The 20,740-nt window shown below is 35.3% G+C and overlaps 1 protein-coding gene across 1 annotated transcript in view; it reads left to right on the top strand.

Moving 5' to 3' along the window:
- Positions 1–916: 916 nt before the first annotated feature.
- UFL1 (UFM1 specific ligase 1) overlaps positions 917–20,740 on the top strand; it is a 33,560-nt gene continuing 13,736 nt past the window's right edge. Inside the window, exons 1-10 of the mRNA XM_080806100.1 lie at positions 917–1,103; positions 2,340–2,485; positions 3,454–3,482; positions 4,420–4,517; positions 5,087–5,201; positions 6,982–7,112; positions 13,784–13,842; positions 16,382–16,528; positions 17,790–17,965; positions 19,154–19,333. Coding sequence (XP_080662226.1) covers positions 1,027–1,103; positions 2,340–2,485; positions 3,454–3,482; positions 4,420–4,517; positions 5,087–5,201; positions 6,982–7,112; positions 13,784–13,842; positions 16,382–16,528; positions 17,790–17,965; positions 19,154–19,333 — 1,158 coding nt within the window. The 5' untranslated portion in view covers positions 917–1,026. The remainder of the gene's footprint in view (positions 1,104–2,339; positions 2,486–3,453; positions 3,483–4,419; positions 4,518–5,086; positions 5,202–6,981; positions 7,113–13,783; positions 13,843–16,381; positions 16,529–17,789; positions 17,966–19,153; positions 19,334–20,740) is intronic.

The raw sequence follows: 20,740 nt of genomic DNA, 5'->3' as shown, positions 1-20,740 counted from the left end.
ACTGCATTACAGTGAATACTGAGTACATTTTTTAAAAATTTGCTTTATTAGTTTTATAGGTTGTTTATGGCAAAATCATGTCTGCCTTACCAACCAAGGTATTCCATGGTATCTGATAGAGAATCAGTAAGTCTTTGTTATATGAATGAATGTTTCTGGTTGTTCCGAAGCTTGATACTCTTTGGAACCACACCACTCACTCTCTTCCAAGTTACCTTGACTTCTGTTCCACCTCTTGGTTGGCAATCACATGGCCAGATGGTGTGGCTATTTGGCGGCAGTACTTAGTAACAGGTTTCGTGACTGTGTTCTCTGCATTTTAAATAAAGCTGGGAACCCTACTGGACAAGTACGTTTGTGGCACTGGATCTGAGTCACCCCAAATAAGATACTGAGATTGGAAAAGAACTGAAACAATCCCCCTTCACCAACTCTATAGGGCATGCAGTTAAAAGGAATGACAAATTTTTCTTTTAAAGTGAAGAGTTTGGTATGAAAGTAAAAGGGGACAAGAAATTTACTCCAGATTAAATACCTTTTACTGGTATCTATGCAGGGGAAAGCAAAATAAACGTGCCCTTTGCCTTCTCTATTTCATCCATCACTGTACATACGTATCATCGTATGTTTCTATTTCTTCACTGCTTGATGCAGCCAAACTTCCCCAGAAGAGAAATAGGAAAGAGTAACATTCTAAATCCAGAATGAGATGAAAGCAATCCCCAGCCTTTATGATACCCGAATTAGTCATCTTTACGCAAAAAAAAATTGCGTACCTACCTTCAGTACTGTCTCCCAAAAGCTAAAACCTGTAGCTACACAACACAGGGAACGCCCCGCCCGTGCGAGATAGGCGGGGCTGCGGCTCTTCCGGGCACGCCCCTGCCGGCGCGGACCGCGCGCCCTCGGTGTCTGCGTCGGGGGAGGAGCCTCTTGTCCCTCCGCGCGGCCTGTTCCGCTTCGGCTCCCGCTGCCTCTAGGCTGACGTGTCGGCAGTTCTTCGGCGGCTCGGCGAGTGGGGCCGTGATGGCGGACGCCTGGGAAGAGATCAGGCGGTTGGCGGCTGACTTCCAGCGGGCGCAGTTCGCCGAGGCCACACAGAGGTGCCGACCCTCCCTCTCCGTTACGGAGTCCAAAATAGCCCCTGGCAGCCACGCCGAGATCTGAGGCCGGGGATCCCTGGCTCTGGACCCCGCACCTTCCCACCCTGTGTCACCATTTCTGCCTTCTCCTATCTCCCGTAGCCTGGATTGCAGTTCCAAGTATACTTCTCGGCGGTGAAGCCCGAAAGCTTCTATGCCCCGAACCCCCCAGCCATGCCCAAGCCAAGAGCTGGCGCGCCCCGCCCTCTCGTTGGCCGAGGCTGGTGACTTCTAGCTGTTTTAAGAGTGTCCCTCTGATCCTTATTTACCAGTCAAGTCCCTATGGCATCATGGCCTATTATACATTACCTGACCTAGAATAAGCCGGAGATGAGAGGCTAAGGCCAAAATACAGTACTTAGCGAATGTTATGTTGACTCTTTTGAAACATTTTGCCTTTTTGTGCACCAGAAGAGTTGTGCTAGGCCAGACCCATGGTCCCATCTGTCATTTTTAAGGACTCCTTGGACACTGGCATTTCTTGCAAACCCTCTAACCTTGGGGGGATGTGTTCTGGGCTCCCTAACTGCTTTTTATGTTACAGAACACATACACAGTGTTAACAGAATGCTATCTATCTGTGGACTGTCTCTCACCTTTGATGTTTTTGTGCCTTCTGGGGCCTGAAGACCTTAAATCCTTTAATACGGTATTTTGTAGCTCTGAGAGCAAACTAGGGCAAGTACTTAAGTGCTTGGATAACAGTTGCCATCATGGTTTTCCTAGGCCATATCCTGCCTACGGACCAATAGTAGTAGAGAAACAATCACACACTTAATTTAAAAGAAAATTCTGGTTTTTTTTTTTTTTTTTAATTGACCTTAAGCTGTAAATTGAACTTAAAAGAGCAGGATTTTTTCCTATCTAAATTATATATCCTCACTTTTCTATTCAGATTTGAAGAGTAGAAGCCGGTCCAGAGGAGGGAGCAAACTTGAAATTCTGTAATAGAATGGTTTGTACCAATTAGGTACATGATTTAAGTTTATGTAAACCTGCTTGCTCCCAAGAATTGTTGTTGTTTTTTTTTAACTTACCTAATCAGTATGGTTATTACTAGTAAGAGATACAGATTTTGTAATATAGAACCTAGTGACTATTCAAACTTTTTTTTTTTAAAAGCCCGTTTTCATGCATTGTTAATTTTGTTAAGCATAAATGTATCAAGTGCATTTTAAAATTTCTTGTGTCTCTCAGGTTGTCAGAGCGGAACTGCATTGAGATTGTGAATAAACTGATTGCTCAAAAACAGCTAGAAGTAGTTCACACACTTGATGGGAAGGAATATATTACACCAGCTCAAATTAGTAAAGAAATGAGAGATGAGCTACATGTCCGAGGTGGTAAGTAATTCCTTACTTTTCTTCTCTGGTTATTTGGAAGAGAAAAAACAACTTAAAACATAGATAATAAATTATTTGGAGGGTATAGGACCACCCAATTATATTATTATTATAATAATATTATTTTTAGGAGTTATATTTCCTATAGGTGAATTAATCAACTTTTTCCATTCACAGTTCATGAGTTTATTGCATGACTCAGGGGAGGTTACTTAGCTATCTATTATCAGGTGGTAATTATGAAAGGAGAACAGAGATTTTAAAGGATTATAGATTGTTGAAACATGGGGCTATACTACCACACTCTTTTTAAAAACTTACTTTATGTATTTGGAAATTAGCAAGCAGTATGGTGCTACACCTGTTGTAGGAAACGCTATTACAAGCACATGAAGTTTTTGTCTTTTTAAAATTTGAACAAACTACTGAGCTAATTTGAATACTATTTGATTAAAATAGAAGCAACTATGAAAACAACTCTTCAGTAGATGTTATCAGAAATACCCTTGGTGCTGATTCATTTTCCAGCATAATATTAATAAAATATTAGCTATAATTTGGAATACTTAGCAGATTTTCTTTTGCCAATAGGTGGAAATGTACTCATTCCAAAAATTTTTTAAAAGTTCATCTGAATTTAGTTGTATCCCTTTGGTCACAGTAGATAAATTGTGATGAGAGGTAAATCTTAAGTCTATAGGTCTGGCCAACTTGTGTATCAGTTGATGTTTGTTACTGGCCTGATGTGACAGATAAAACTTCAAAAATAAATTATTGCCTGTGCCTTCAGCCATAAGTAATAATTCAGCTAATGGTTTGTATTTGAAAACATTAATTATTGTGGCTTTATGTCCTTTGTAGAAGGAGGACTTCAACTGCCCATAATGTAAATCTGTTGACATTTACAGTTTTGGGCTTGTGTGTACTTACATGTAAATATGACATTAATAAATGTCTTTTCTTTAAAGGTCGAGTGAACATTGTTGATCTGCAACAGGTAAATTTTAAATTTATAAAATTTTTTCCTTTCTCAAGTTTTTGATAGTGTGACTTAAATATTCATTAATGCTGGTATCGTATTTGTATAATGTTTGTGAAGAAATAGTTTTATAGTCCTCAGTAATAAATTTAATCAATTTAATAAGTTCTAATATATTGAATGATTTAATAAATTCTTCTTTCTGGGGCGCCTGGGTGGCTCAGTGGGTTAAAGCCTCTGCTTTAGGCTCAGGTCATGATCCCAGGGTCCTGGGATCGAGCCCCACATCCGGCTCTCTGCTCTGCAGAGAGCCTGCTTCCTCCTCTCTCTCCCTGCCTGCCTCTCTTGTCTACTTGTAATCTCTGTCAGTCAAATAAATAAATAAAATCTTAAAAAATAAATAAATAAATAAATAATAAATTCTTCTTTCTCAGTTACTTGCTTATTCTTTACCAGATAAATTCATAGTTGTCATTTTATGTAGTCATAAAGTTAATGTAATTTGGAGAGGAAAATAATTTTCATGTTTATATGCTTTTAGTATATGAAAGGAGTAGAGAAATATTTTTAAAAGTAGAAGATATTTCTAGAAAATATAAGTGTTCATGTCATTAGCAAGGTACACTATATACAAGAGGCTGGAAAATCTTGTGTAAGTGGTGCCTGTTGTATGAAAATACAGCTTCTTAATGCAAACTTTCCTAGCAAGTGAAAATATATTGTTCAGAAATGAAAGTTAGTAAGCAATAAGCTTCTAATTTTTTATTTGACTGAGACTTTTTCACAATATTTCAAATTAATTTGAAATTCATCTAAGAGAAAGTAAGTTTCTAAGAAGATAGTTCTAATAGTAACTGTATTTATAGTTCTAATATGTAATATTATAGTTCTAATATGTAACAAACTCAAGAAACAATATGAACTTATCATTAACAGAATTTTATTTATTTTCCAGGTAATTAATGTGGATCTGACTCATATTGAAAGTAGAATTGGTGACATTATAAAATCAGAAAAACATGTTCAGTTAGTGTTGGGACAACTGATAGATGAGTAAGTACAGTATTTAAGAGCACTTTTTTGTATTTCTTTATTTTTTTTTCATGTTTAAAGTTAGAACAGTTTAGTGTTTAAATTTAAATAATTTAGTGTTTAAATTTAGAACAGTTGTGACCAGTTTGGCATTTTGTTTAGAACTCTCATAGTGCTGATTCTCATTATTAGGATCATTGTACTTAATAAATACTTGATTGTATGGAGTACTTGGAAATAATAAAAAGTTAGATTTTTTTTCCTGTTATCTTAAAGCAGCACAAAACATAACTTTTATGATCTTTCCTATACGATCTTAACTCCGAAAGCAAAACATTCTTCCAAAAATATTAATGAAAAATGACTGAAGGAATTTACATTGTTAAAAAAAAAACCCCAGCACTTATCATTTGATTGACCTTACATATTTACATGGATAAGAAAAAAATAATCTTGAAAATATGAGTCATGAATCAAGTTTACCTAAACATACCCTATTCACTATTTTGTTGGCATATTTTATTGCACAGAAATTAAACATAAAAGAGGAAAATCATTACTTGTAATTTTTTTTTTTTTTTAACTATTAGGAACTATTTGGATCGGTTAGCAGAAGAGGTAAATGATAAATTGCAAGAAAGTGGTCAGGTCACCATATCAGAGCTGTGTAAAACCTATGATCTTCCTGGAAACTTTCTGACACAGGTATTTTTTCTTAATAGTATAATATCTTTTCAGATAAATAAAGAATTTTAATTGGAAGAAAAAAACTAGATTTTCTTATCATTACTTAATTTTTTGCAAGTATTTGACTATTGCTGTTGTAGCAGTTTATTTTGGGAATACTTCTGAACATTTATGGCTCTGATGAGATAATTTAGAAATGATTATTTCTTTGTTCTTAAAGTAGTTTGGTATTTTAGAATTACAGACATTTATTTTGTACAATGGAAAGTGCATGGGCTTTGGAGTTAAACACACTTTGATTTGAATTCGTTTATGCCACTGTTTAGTTATTTAGTGTTAGGAAAATTATTTCAACTCTTTGGTGCTTCAATTTACATATCTTTGAAATGAGAATAATTAGCTTTTTCATAGACTTAGTAAGGTTATACACATGGTGTATCTAGTGCGATGTCTGGAACAATGGAGGTACTCAATAAATGATTATTTTGTTTTGTATTTACTGGAATAAGAGAAAAGCCAAATCTCTTCTTAGGTATATATCACTTTAAGAAAATTCAGCTTACAAAATTATACAAACCATAATTGCATGAGACTAATTTATAATACAAACAGATTTACTCACCCATTTTGAGAGAGTGATTTCCTATTATGGCATCTAAAATACCATTTGAATACAGACCTATTTTATATAGCATTTCAGGAGCCTAAGTTCTATTTTAAGTGAGCAAATATATTTTAATCACAAAAGGTCAAAAATACATTTTTAAAACACATTTTAAGAGTATCAGAACAGACCCAGATGATTTCTTAGAAAACTGTACTGTTGACACATTCTGGAAATGTGTATGTTTTCTTAACATTTTTCAGTTCTACTTTTTCTGAATATCACAGGCAGTATTCTAAAAGCTCATTAAGAAATTGTTGAAATGCATTTTTCTATATCAGAAAAGTATCAGCTACTCCCCTGAGTAGTTCTAACTCATCTTGGGATGTGAAATATGTCCAGACTTATTTCAGATGTACCTGACCCCAGCCCTAGTCCTAGAAATACTCTCGGGATTACCAGGGAATCATGTTATCTGCTAGTATAGATCTCTGGGCACAGATAAACTTGTTAATATTTGCGTCAGAGAAGAGAACTTTTTAGGTCTTAATGTTTGCGTAGGTTTCAGAATCTTGGAATTACATTTATTTTACTCAGTGCTCAAAGCTCCAGATAGGGTCTTCTTGAAGACCCATGTATATATGTTGGCTGCCTTTATGTTTTAGGCTGCCTACATCTAGAAAATTGGTTAAGCAGTCACTTTTATTTTACATAAGAAATAGTCCTTTTTGGGACACCTGGGTGGCTCAGTGGGTTAAGCCGCTGCCTTCAGCTCAGGTCATGATCCCAGGGTCCTGGGATCGAGTCCTGTATTGGGCTTCTTGCTTGGCAGGGAGCCTGCTTCTCCCTCTCTGCCTCGGCCTGCTTGTGCGCTCGTGCGCTCGCTCTCTCTCTGATAAATAAATTTTTTAAAAATCTTAAAAAAAAAAAATAGCCCTTCTTAGCAAGTAGCAAAGCCTTTTAAGATACCAGCTATTTGACTCACTGAATTCTTGGTTTTGCTCTGACATGAAGTTTCCTAGATCCTAAATCTTCATTTTAGCTTATAGAGCCTCTGAATTTGTGTTTGTTGAAATTTTCAGTCATATGGGTAATACAACATCAACTAGCAGCATGACTTTATTAAGACTATACAATTATATATGTATAAGTTTGTTCTTTCAAATTAATGAAAATTTGCATCTTTACCCCCAGGCACTAACTCAGCGACTAGGTAGAATTATTAATGGACACATTGATCTTGATAACAGAGGAGTAATATTTACTGAAGCTTTCGTAGCTCGACATAAAGCACGCATCCGTGGACTCTTCAGTGCCATTACCCGGTAAGCCTATTTCATTTTTTTAAGCCTGTTTTAAAATAGGTATATTTTTACATATCTTTGGCCACGGTTTGCTTTTTTTTTTCCCCTATGAGCTTTTTCTCTTTTCTTTCTTTTTTTTTTTTTGTTTTTTAATTAAAATCTCATTCAGGACTCTAATTTTTTAGACATATAGAAGGATTGGTTCCTTCTGTGAAACAGGAATGGGGATTCCAGAGCCCTAGAATGTAGCCAGACTCTCTCCAACCCACATCTCTTTCCACTGCCCATGTTAATCACCCTCATAACCCCAGATGTGGGTCTACAGAACAACTAGAGGAGTATATGAAGTCATCCTGGGATCATGGAAGGAGCATGCCGTTTAAAGTCAGAAGTCCTCGGGCCCTAGCTCTATAATACAGTAACCATGTGAGCTGCAGCAGATGAGTCTGCTTATCTAACTCCTAAGTTAGATAACTAACTCCTCAGTTACCTAACTCCTTTGAACCTCAGATGGAACTAGATGATTTTAGACTAAATGCCATCCTATTATTCATTGTTTTGAATATAATTATTCATTGTTAATGAATAACAATGTTCATTTCAAAATCACTTGAACTTTTCTAAAATAAGAATTTCTGAAAATGGGGGCTCCTGGGTGGCTTAGTTGGTTAAGCGTCTGCCTTCAGCTCAGATCATGATCCCAAAATCCCAGGATCAAGCCCCACACTGGGCTCCCTGCTCAGCAGGGGTCTGCTTCTCCCTCTGCCCTTCACCCTACTCATGCCCTCTCTCTTGCTCTTGCTCTCTCTCAAATAAATAAAATCTTCAAAAAAAAAAAAAATTCTGAAATGTGTGGACCCTGAGTGACTCTCCAGTATGGAGGACATTCTCAATTATGTCCCCTCTCTTGTGACATTAACTATCTCAGTGGCTTTTGGGTCCAAATTTCTCCCATTTTAAAACAATCAAACCTCTCTCAACCCCATATTCCACTCTGTCTACCACCTTGTTTGTCCCTTTCCTTAAAGTAAACCATCTCAAGAGTTGATGTCTTCTCAGCTCACCCATCTGGCCTTTACCAGTTTAAAAAGTAATGATGTCAATATCATGAACTTTAATGGATACTTTCTGACATTGTTTTCCTTGACTTGGCAGCAGCATTTAACTTCAGTTAAGTCTTAAAATGTTCCTCTCCTTTTTGTTTTTGTTTTTAACATAACATTTTACTGCATTCTTCTTACCTCCTTTGGTTGTACCTTATAAGTCACCTTTTCTGGGTATTCCTCCTTTCCTAGCCTTTAAAGTTTTGTTTCAGGCCATCTTTTATTCTTAGTCTAGCACTGTCTTCCTAGGTGACTTTATCTTTCTTTTAAATTTCAGACTCATATTACCCACACAGATCTCTACTGAAATGTTTTATAAGTCCTCTAATTCAGCATATTTAAACATATTTAAAATAACTCATTGTCCCTGAGCCCCACCCTACCCCACCTGAATTTATTCTTCCACTTTTGTTTCCATTTTACTAGTATATGTTATTAATCCAGTTGGTTTTGCCACGGTCCTGGGAGTCATCCTTTACACCATTCTTTGTTTCACTTTCCCCTTTTCCAGAACACAAAGGCTTTTGAATTCTGTGTTCTAAATATTTATGTATCTTTATTTATGTGACATGACCATTCTTCCCACTTCAGTCCATTTTTTTAGCTGGACTATTATAGTAGCTTTCTAACCAGTCTCACTTCCTCTACTCTTACTACTTTCTGGGACATTATTCTTTTGTCCTTCAGCAAATCAAAAGCATTTATTGAGCACCTAATATGTGCAAGGCACTGGTATAAAAGACTAGGTTAGAGAAGAAAGTTTGCAAGTTAATGCAACCATTTTCTTTTTTCCTTTTTTTTTTTTTAATCATCTCACAATTACAGAAAAATTGCAAGAGAACCTTTTTTCTTCTGTCCATTTGAGAGGAAGTTCCTTCCTAACATGTATCCCATCATCACAGATACATTAGTCTGTGTCCTACAGACAAGGGCTTTGTCCTATATAACCACATAACTATAATACAAACATCAGAATATTGACATTGATACATTCCTTCTGTCTAGTCCTCAGAGTTCATTCACATTTTACCAGTTTCCAATAATGTCCTCTACTGTAAAAGGACCCAGTTCAGAATCACATATTGCATTTAATTGTCATGTCTCCTTAGTCACCTTCAATCTGGAACACTTAAACATGGTCTCTTTTTTACTTTCATAACCTTGACACTTTTGTTAATACTATAGGCCAGTTATTTTATAAAATGCTCAGTTTTTCTTGTCTGCTGTTTTTTTCATGCTGATGTTCAGGTTATGCATCTTTGACAGGAATGTAACCAAAGTGATTCTGTGTTCTTGTTATTGAATCCTAGCAGGGAGTAGACAGTTTAGATTTTTCTAGTTACTGATGGTATGCAGCGTAACTTCTTAGTAAGGAGATATCTGTTAGACTTGCCGTAAAGCTACTTGTTTTTCCTTTATAATTAAGTATTTGTGGGGAGGGCAGTTTGAGATCTTATAAGTACCTTTTTTTTTTTTTTTTTTTTCTTTAAGATTTTATTTATTTATTTGTCAGAGAAAGAGAGAGAGAGTGAGCACAGGCAGACAGAGTGGCAGAGGGAGAAGCAGGCTCCCTGCGGAGCAAGGAGCCCGATGCGGGACTCGATCCCAGGACGCCGGGATCATGACCCGAGCCGAAGGCAGCTGCTTAACCAACTGAGCCACCCAGGCGTCCCAGTACCTTTTTTTTTTAATTAAACTTTCAGTTTATTCATTTGTTTAAATCAGTATGGACTCATGGCTCCCTATTTTTTTATCCATTGGATTAAAATCTATTATTATCATTATTTAGATACTTTTAAATTGGCTCTGATTTAGCTATTGGCTCACCCTTCACGCTGACTTCTGTGTCCTTTTAATATGACCCCATCATTCTTGGAGCACGTCTCTTCTTTCGGGTACAACAAGAAGTTGTAAGCTCAGCTCATACTTTCCTTGCCCCAAACCTAGAATCAGCCATTTCCTTAAGGAACCCTACCTGGTTCTTTTTAGTTGAGTATACTATTTAGAAACCAAGATCTGGACACTTAAATTGGTTATTGCTATTTGGTTGTCACTGCTCCCAAGCCCTCTCAGCAGACAAGTTAGGGAATACACAGACACATTAGTATACACCCCTCTATTTGCCTATATTTTTGTATTTTTTATCAAAAACCATGAGTTCACACTGATACTTCCAGTTCCCTTCCAAGCACCTAGTTAGTTTTGTCCTAGTTTTCTCCTTTTCCATATTTGCAGCTCCCTTCTCTGGCCCTCAGAAACCTAGTTCCCATTATCCTTAATATATACTTGGCCCTTGAACAACACAGAGGTTAGGGTCACCAACCCCCACACTGCAGTTGAAAATCTGGGAATAACTTTTGACTCCCCCAGAATTTAACTACTAACAGCCTACTGTTTACCAGAAGCCTTACCAGTGACAAATAGTAGAATAATGCATCTTTTGTATGTTATATGAATTATATACCATATTTTTACAATAAAGTAAGCTGGAGAAAAGAAAATAATAAGAATATCGTAAGAAAGATGGGACACCTGGGTGGCTCAGTCAGTTAAGCATCTGCTTGGGTCATGATCCTGGGGTCTTGGGATCCAGTCCCATGTCATCGGGCTCCCTCCTCAGCAGGGAGTCTCCTTCTCCCTTTTCCTCTGCCCATCCCCCCCACTCGTGCTCACTCACTCTGTCTCTCAAATAAATAAATAAAATCTTAAAAAAAAAAAAACCAGGAATATCATAAGAAAAAGAAAATACATTTTCAGTGCTGTACTATATATATATTTTAAAAATCTACATATAGGGGCGCCTGAATAGCACAGCTGGTTTTAAGCATCTGACTCTTGGTTTCCACTCAGATCATGATCTCAGGGTCGTAAGATCGAGCCGAGCACCAGGCTCCATGCTCAGTCAGGTTGGACTTTCTCTCCCTCTGCCCCTCTACCCTGTACTCATGCACTCTCTTACTCTTTTTCTCTCCAATGAATAAATAAATATTAAAAAAAGAAAATCTACATATAAAGTAGACCCATGCAGTTCAAATCCACATTGTTCAAGGGTCAGCTAAATTTGCTTATTTGAGTGATTCCCCTTTATGTAACTGATACCCCATTGCTGCTGCAGCTCTCATCCCCATGTGGATGCCCTCCTTTGTCCACATAGGCTCTGACAGCCTGTGCCCTCCTGAATCAAGAAACTGGTTACAGTAGTTGTTTCTGGAGAACTGTGTAGCTGAGTGATGAGAATGAAGGGGGATTCAGTTTCGTACCTTTTTTGTACTGTGTGTGTTTATTACTTGATCAAAAAACAAGAACAAAACATAATTTCCTATTGACAGTTTTTTTTTCTTTGACTAATTATTGTAGTGAGTGTAGTTACCATCAGGTTTGGCAAATAATATTTTTTCTGACTCACAGTAGCCCTGAAGAGGTATTACTAAAGCGTGAGGGCAAAACAAATTCTGAGCCTCAAAGGATTTTGCTAGGCTGTGTGGCTTCCAAATAGTTCCATTTATTGTTCCACATCATCATATTTGTCTCTTAAATGTAAGGAGCCCCCCATCCCCACCACTTTTCTGGTCTAACTTTAGAGAAATCACCTTCATCTCTGGTTTTAAAAGGGTTTAGATCATTGTTATAGGTAGCCAGAAAGAAGAACGGGAAATACTTAGAACAGGGACATATATAGGTATACTAAACTACACTGTATTCCAAATTGAAATAAAAATTCAACAGCCAAGTTTTACTGTACAAAAGAAGCTAGAAATTTTGTGCAGTTCAATTACATGTTTACTGAAAACCCACAATAAGTTATATACGCAGAAATTTTAAGTCCTTCAAGGAGCTCTCCACATTTTTGTAGGGATGTGTTCAGATAGACGGGAACAGAAAACAAAAAACAACATGAGAAGGTTGTAATAATTATAATATAAGTAGAGAGCAAACTTCAAGCACCTAAATGGACCTGATTGGTTTGGGGGCTCTAGATAATTTAGCTGAAATAGTAGGATAAATTAACTTAGTAAAAAACAAATAATCTGCATGAAAATTTGGTAAAAATAATAATTTAGCCAAAATTCCTAAGCATAGGAGTTTTAAATATCAATTCATATTCAGACAAATGTTTCTGCTCTCCCAAGTTTTTTATAGAGAAAATTCATAACATCTTAAATAATCAATTGAGTACTTGGAATAACTTAAAAGTCTCTTAGTTATATGCATAAAAATAAAAGCATAGACTATAAACCTAAACCAGAAAACAAGCATAACTGGCTTAAAATGAATAGGGAAAAAAAATATAGTCATAAAAAGAAAGTCTGTGTTGTTTTCTTTATAATTTCCCTTACTTAAAAAAAAAAAAAAGGTAATTGGGGTGCCTGGGTGGCTCAGTGGTTAAAAGCCACTGCCTTCAGCTCAGGTCATGATCCCAGAGTCCTGGGATTGAGCTCTGCAACTGGGCTCTCTGCTCAGCAGGGAGCCTGCTTCCTCCTCTCTCTCTGCCTGCCTCTCTGCCTACTTGTGATCTCTGTCAAATAAATAAATAAAATCTTTAAAAAAAAAGATAATTATTATAAAAGAAAAGCATTCACAGGGATCTACCCCCCAAAATGAAGAGATATGTCCACACAAAGGCATGGAAAAAAAAATGTTTGTAGCAGCACTATTCATAATAGCCCCAAACTGGAAACAATCCAAATGTCCATCATCTGATGGATAAATAAACAAAATGTGGTATCTCCATACAGGGAATGCTATTCAGCAATAAAAAGGAGTGAATACTGATTCAGGCTTCATCATGCATGAACCTCAAAATGATGCTAAGTGAAAAAAGCCAGACATAAGAGACCATATATTGATTCCATTTCTATGAAATTTCCAGAAGGGCAAGTATGTAGTTGCAGAAAGCAGATCAGTGGTTCTCTAGGACTAGGGGTAGAGCAAGAATTAACTACAAACATCTGTGCAGGAATTATTTGGGTGATGGAAATATTCTAGACTTGAGAGCTATAGTAATGGTTCCTCAACTTCACAAATTTATTAAGATGCTTGAATTGTATGTAAATTATGCCTCATTAAAGCTGGGGTTTTTGTTTTTGTTTTTGTTTTTTTTAAGCAGTCACTATAGAAAATAGTGATAAACAAAAAGGAGCATTTTAAGTGGCTCCCTTCCAGTCATCCACCTAATCTGGGAGAATATCATTCCAGATTCCTTTCACTACATATATAATTTCACTTTTCTTCAAAAACAGAATCAGATAACATTCACCTGGCTATTCCTAGGTGGAGAAAGAGCCTCCCAGAGAGAAACACTAGAATAAAGAAAAACATAAAATAAAAGCTGATCAGATATCACTAAATCTGAGATGGGAGTTTGGTGAGAAAGTGAATTGATCCTGGATTGTGAATACAAATCAATTCTCCTAGAATTTCAGTAGTGTAATTCTGATTAATGTTGTAAAATCTGGTGTTATTTTTGCCTTTATTTTTCTTTTAAATTAATTGGTGTTTTCCATAAACTAGTTATCCTAGTTATTTTTATAATTCATAAATATGTGTAACTCTAGAATGAATAAGGTCTTTTTCTTTCTTTCCATAAAGGCCTACAGCAGTAAATTCTCTCATTTCAAAATATGGATTTCAAGAGCAGCTGCTTTACTGTGAGTTTGCTTTAAATTATATGTCACTTAATTAGCTGCTAAATAGACTATTAAAGTGAAACTTAACTAATTTTTCACATTTTGACTTATTTTAACCTTAAAACTTATATAACTAAAATATTTCTCGTTGAAAAGCTTCTCTATACCAATTTTCATGTATATATCTGTTATATCCACCAAACATTTAGTGTTGGCTACCCCAGAGGAATAGAATGAAAAACAAACTCTGTGTGTGTGTGTGTGTGTGTGTGTGTGTGTGTGTAAAATACTGCTATGCATATATATTTATAGAGAGATATTTTAAATTGTAGGGTTTAGAATAATTTTCACTTTGTTTCTTACAGATTCTTGCTACATTTTCTAACATGAAAGTAAATAGTGTCTGTCTAAAAAATTTTTACAGAGGTGCTAGGCTGGTTCAGTCAGTGGAGCATGTGGCTCTTGATTTCAGGGTCATGAGTTCAAGCCCCACATTGGGCATAGAGCTTAGTTAATTAATAAGTAAGTAAATAAAATATTTTAAGAAATAAAAACATTTTACAAAGAGGATAATACCAGTAAAAATATGTTCTTAGCATTTAAACAACATGATAGTATCTCCAAAATAGTCTTGATTCATTACCTATATTATGTGTGTGTTTGTGAAGCTGTTACCAGGTTTTGAGGGTCTTTTTAAAAAGTCTTGGTGGAATAAAACAGTTTTAAAAACAGTGACTTAATCTTTTGGCTCAGATATCTGTGCAAATAGAAGAATTAAAATGAAGGATAGAAAAGAAATTCACGTTTAAAACCAAAAGTTAGTTTTAATTCCTTATATTTTTCAGAATATGGAGTTAAATTTTTTTGTTTAATAGATTTAAAATTAAAAACGTAACATATATTAGAACCTATGAATTGGCGATTGGTGGGATTTCATGTAGTTTTTCAAGTAATAATTGATAACTTGATAACTTTTAATTTAGCACAGATTTGTGCTGTACTGTCAAGAAATTTATTTGTTGCAGTCTGTTGAAAAATCTAGACTTTTCTAATGTATCCTAATTTACTCAGCACCAAAATTTTGTAACTCATATAAGCTAATTTTTATTTCTGGTAAAGGCTGATTTTCATAAACATTTCTTTGCCAGTCATGTATTGACTGTGCTTTCTAATTTGCTTAGAAATAACTCCTTCCTATCTGCTTTTGTCTTTTTCAGGGTATTTTGGTATTTAAACAATGAAATGTTTAGTTAAATATTATGGTTTAAATAAAAAAGCATGTATTTTATGTTAACAGCAGTACTATCCAGATCTCAGATTGGCGTTAGCCTTTTGATGATGATGAGGGTGATTAATGATGATGATGTGTGGTGGTGGTGGTGATATTTAGTTAAAATTTACTGCGTGCTTATCATATGCCAGCTACTATTCCAAGCACTTGACTTGAATACAACAATTCTTGGAGACACTTGCTATTATCCCTATTTCATGGCTGAGAAAATGGAAACATAAGTAAAATGACTTGCCCAGTTTTTGTCAGGGAATAGGTGACAGAGTTGAGATTTGGAATTAAAGGGTGTCCAAATCTAAATCCATCCTTTTAACCCAAGCATTATACTTCTCTTACATGTGTTGCAATTTAAACAGTAGAAATAAAATGACATAAAAAAAAAGTAGAAATATAATAACATAAAAATTTTCATTGCTTGGGGTGCATGGGTGGCTCAGTAGTTGAGCATCTGCCTCCGGCTCGGGTCATGATCCCACGGTCCTGGGATCGAGCCCCACATCGGGTTCCCTGCTTGGTGGGAAGCCTGCTTCTTCCTCTCCCTCTGCTTGTGTTCCCTCTCTCACTGTGTTTGTCTCTGTCTAATTAATTAATTAATTAATTAAATCTTTAAAAATTAAAAAAAAATTTTTTTCATGGCTTTATTTCACACAGTTGATTCTAATGTGATCCAGGTGTCTTAAATGTTCTAAATATGAGAAAACTGAATTTGGAAACACTTAGTGATTGCATATTATCTATTCTCAAAGTGTTTAGTCATCCACTTTCAAACATATAAATAATGGCATTTTTTCCCCCAAAATTGCTCTTAACTAAAAAATTCAATGTTAGGGGCACCTCGGTGGCTCAGTGGGTTAAGCCTCTGCCTTTCACTCAGGCCATGATCTCAGGGTTCTGGGATCGAGCCCCGCATCAGGCTCTCTGCTCAGTGGGGAGCCTGCTTCCCCTCCCCCTCTCTCTGCCTGCCTCTTTGCCTACTTGTGATCTCTGTCAAATAAATAAATAAAATCTTAAAAAAAAATTCAGTGTTAATATTAACCAGTTTAAGTTACAAGTTCAGTACTTTTAGCTAGTTGCCAGAATTTCCTAAATTTGTGACCTGAATATTCTCATAAATGGCAGGAAAGTTTTGTCTAAAATATAATGTCTTCATTTATACAATTAAACTTTAAAATTGCTTTTTTAAAGGAGAATAACTAAATTGTGAAATAGTATTTTACTCTTTGACATTTATACCTGCTCTGATTTATTTGTATTTGGTCTTGTTTTAAGCTGTGCTTGAGGAACTCGTTAATAGTGGACGTTTACGAGGCACTGTGGTTGGTGGGAGACAGGATAAGGCGGTGTTCGTCCCTGACATTTACTCCAGAACACAGAGTACTTGGGTGGATTCCTTTCTCAGGCAGAATGGCTATCTAGGTAACTATTTCTTTTTGTCTTTGAAACTAAAATTTCTTTCTTATATTGTACACGTTCTTAAAAAGTATTTTATTAGTCCTGGGAGTACACACATGCTCTGCTATTGACAAAAGATTATAATGGTTCTCTGTGAATGTAAAAGTAGCCGAATTGCAGATTTTTGTTGGTTTTGGAACTGAGTTTAATTTCATAGTTACTGAACAGTTGTAATATGGGAAGGCCAAAACTGGTATTGATTGTTACTAGTGTTCCAGTGATGTGATACTATTACAACTTCAAGTATATTTTAAGTCACGAAAAATAATCTTATTTTATTATATCTTATATTTTATGAAGCTGCCCAATTATTCAGATACATAATCTTAGAAATACTTTATCGGCTATCAGCTTTACAGTGTGCATTTTTATTAGTCACTCACTTCCTCAGAAACGCTGAAGCTATTTTCACTCCTTTTCCTGAGGTTCTGTCATTTGGGTAAAGTAGATTGACTGAACTTAATCATTAAAACAATTAGCATATGTGTATTATTATAATATTCATATACGTATGTATGTGTAGCTCACTTAGTTTGATCAGTTTCATAACCCAAGTCAAATCATGTAGAAATTAGTTGCTTTCTCAGTAATAAACCTGTAAGATACTAATGGTTCAAGCAATTTAAATCTACACTAGAATACTGGGTTTCACTTAATGTTTTCTTCACTTTCTGTTATGTACCTTTCAGTTTCTTCAACCATGGACTTGGATTAGAACTTTGTTATAATTAATTTTCTTAAATAGATTATTTGGGGGCAGAGAGTATAATAGATACCTCCAATAGCCTTAATGGCTGTAAATTTAAGTCTTTTTTTTTTTTTAACTTTTGTTTATATGCTAAGTCTAGTTTAAATTAAACTAGGGAATTACTTTGTCTTAAGTTGTCTGATACCTTTAGTTAACTGTAATAAGCAAAATAAATTCTCCTTTTTGTTTCTGTAAATTATTACATTCTCCTTCACCCCCATTTCTACTTTTTTGATCTGTAGTTCTCATGTTTCCCTTTGACCCCTCAATTGGAGAGGGTGTGACATAGCTGGGATTGAGGAAGTATTTGAACTAATTTTTCTACAGCTATGTTTAGTAATAAAAATTTGGAAGTGCATTCACAAAGAATAAATATTGGTAGAACTTATTTTTTCTAGGATTTCTAAAAGATGGGAATGATTGACAATTTTGTTCTAATGTATTCTATTCCATATTCTATTTGTGATGTATTTTTAGAATTTGATGCTTTGTCCAGACTTGGAATCCCAGATGCTGTGAGTTACATAAAGAAAAGATATAAGACGACACAACTCTTGTTTTTGAAAGCAGCTTGTGTTGGTCAAGGACTTGTGGATCAGGTGGAAGCATCAGTAGAGGAAGCCATCAGCTCTGGAACATGGGTTGATATTGCAGTATGTTTTATCTTCTTCTTGTTAATTTTTCTTTAAACCAATGATAACTGATATTCACTAGTATGTGGTCATTTTAATAATTAGGATACATAAAGATAGTCTTGGCTTTGTAGCCAAATTCTAGCAGACATCGTTATGGCAAAAACTATCTTAATTATGCTTAAAGACTTTTAGCTTTTGAGGTAGAATGACCTTTTAGATATGGATAGTCAACATCCAGAATTCCATAAATTTCAAAACAAGTAAGCAAACAATATAATACTCATAACAGTCTTGCCCTTGATACTGATGAGATTTCTCACAATCTTATCCAAGTATTTACAAGTTTATTGGCATTAGCCACTTAGAGTATTTGTGTATCCTTTATCCATTCATTAATCTTTGCTCATGTATTAACATGACCTGCTTTAGCCCTGTTAGTGTTTTTACTTCAGTGTTCAGTATTGACCTGCCTTTATTATGCCAAAGAGAAAAGTACAGGTGAAGAGAAAGAAACAAGAGGCCATCCCATTATTACTAGGCAGGGCCCAGATTGTCTTTATAAAGTAAAAAATTACTTTTTGGATACACAAGTTTCCAGAGGTTCCAGATTTTGGTGTTCCATTCATTCATTTAACAAATTTTAAGTATCATCTGTGTGCCAGGAACCATTTACTTGCTAGGAATGTGGTGCCCACACAAGTTTCCTAGGTGGAGATAGTTAATGAAAATGGTAATTTCAGATAGTCCAAAGAGCTAAGAAGTCTATTTTGTAGGTAAAGTTGTCAGGACTTGATGATGGATTGTTTATGGCTTTATGAGAGGAACTGAGTGTGACAAATAGGTTTGGGGCCTGATAACTGCATGGAGAACAGTACCATTAATTGAGATGGGGGAACAATTGAGAAAGGTGGGTGGGAGCTAGGTGTTGGTGGGTAGGCGACTGCAATCAGTGTCGTTCTGGACATGTGGAATTTGAGATGCCTGTTAGGCATAAGAGCAGAGATGTTAGGGAGACAGAGGGCATATGACTCCAGAGCTCAGAGTGATAATGAAAGCAGAAATACAATTTGGGAGGTTATCAGCATAGAGATGGTTCTGAAGGCTCTTAGACTTAATGAGATCACCTAGGGAGGGCATATATGTAACAAATGGTTTATCTGTATGTTATTGTATTTATACTTGTTTTCACTTTGTTTCTGCTTCTAGCCTCTGTTACCCAGTTCTTTATCAGTTGAAGATGCTGCCATGTTGCTTCAGCAGGTGATGAGAGCATTCAGCAAGCAGGCTTCAGCTGTAGTTTTTAGTGACACTGTTGTAGTCAGTGAAAAATTCATAAATAACTGCACAGAACTCTTCAGTGAACTGATGCACCAGAAAGCTGAAAAGGTAAGCCAGATTTCCTTTCTCCTACTAATCTTAATAGGATTTTCATGTTAGAATCATCTGACATTTTTTGAAAAATGGAGTAAGCAGCATACACCCGAAAGTGAACACTGTGTTTCATGCATCATTTCCTTTTAATGCATCATTCCTTTTTACTTCTTCTCGATTTGTTTTTCCTCTTCTTCACTCCCATCAGGACATACAAGTTAGAATTTAGGAAGCTGATTATATAATTTTATATTTTTATAAAATTTATAAATTTTATAATTATGATTATTACATTTATAATTTTATAATTTATAATAATTTTATAAATTGAAATCATATAAATGAAATTATACATTTCACAGTTAAGTTACCTAAGGGTATTGGTCCAACATTGAAATCCACAAAAATTGTATCTGTGGATTATATGTACAAGTATTACAGTATAGCTATCAATCACTATACTATTTATTTACTAAATCAGGTAGAGCCTTATTTATTTTACCTATTTAGGATGCACAAATGGGATAACTTACTGAGGAAAGAAATTGTTGATACTATCAAAAATTGATTAGTTCCTGAGAGCAAGTGCTATCATAGTTTCTAGAAGCAGAGGTCCAGTCAGGTCTGCTTTAATGACTATTCAATTCATGTTTCTAGTTAGCAACCCCATCTACTTATAAAGCCTGCTCACGGATAGGCAGAACAAGCCTATTTATCTTAGACTGTTAATAAATCCATGAGAGCTTATTAAGTATGTAAATAATTTGTATTCATCTCTCTTCCTTTTAAGCTCTTTAACAGTTTAAAAAAGAGATAATTTTCTGTCTTGCCTGCAAAGCAGCAGAGTAAAAGTGTGTAAGATTGTTGCCAATACACCTGAGTTCCATTCTCACCTTGTTTACTGTTTGACTTTGAACAAATAGACCTCCAGTTTCCACATCTTCAAAGGAAGGATGATGATGTCTCTTTTCTCCTTTCTAAAGATAAATTTAAATAAAGAAGAGATGTATACCAAAAGTCTAGTACATATTTTCTCCCAAGTCACTAAATGGCTACATTATTTTTATTTGCACTAAGATAAAAACGTGGTCATCAGTTTTCATTCTTTGTGCTCCTCCTTCCAACTACAAAAATAACTTTGAGGAAAAAAAAAAAAGTGATTCTGCTGTTTGAACTGTCAACATTCTAAACATTTTTCTTTAGGAAACCAAAAGGGAAATACCATTTTTTAAATTTAATTTTTATTTTTTTATAAACATATAATGTATTTTTATCCCCAGGGGGGGAAATACCATTTTTAACATAAAAATATACTTTTTTCATTGCAGATTTAGAACCCTGTCCCATGCTGAAAAAACAGTTTCTGAACATGGAAATAGTTCATTAGTCTTAACATAAATTTTTAAAAAGCAGAGATCAGGA

Source organism: Martes martes (genome assembly GCF_963455335.1).
Source record: "Martes martes genome assembly, chromosome: 6".
Taxonomy (NCBI): domain Eukaryota; kingdom Metazoa; phylum Chordata; class Mammalia; order Carnivora; family Mustelidae; genus Martes; species Martes martes.
Note: the sequence above shows the minus strand (reverse complement) of the source record. Positions and strands in the feature narration are given on the sequence as shown.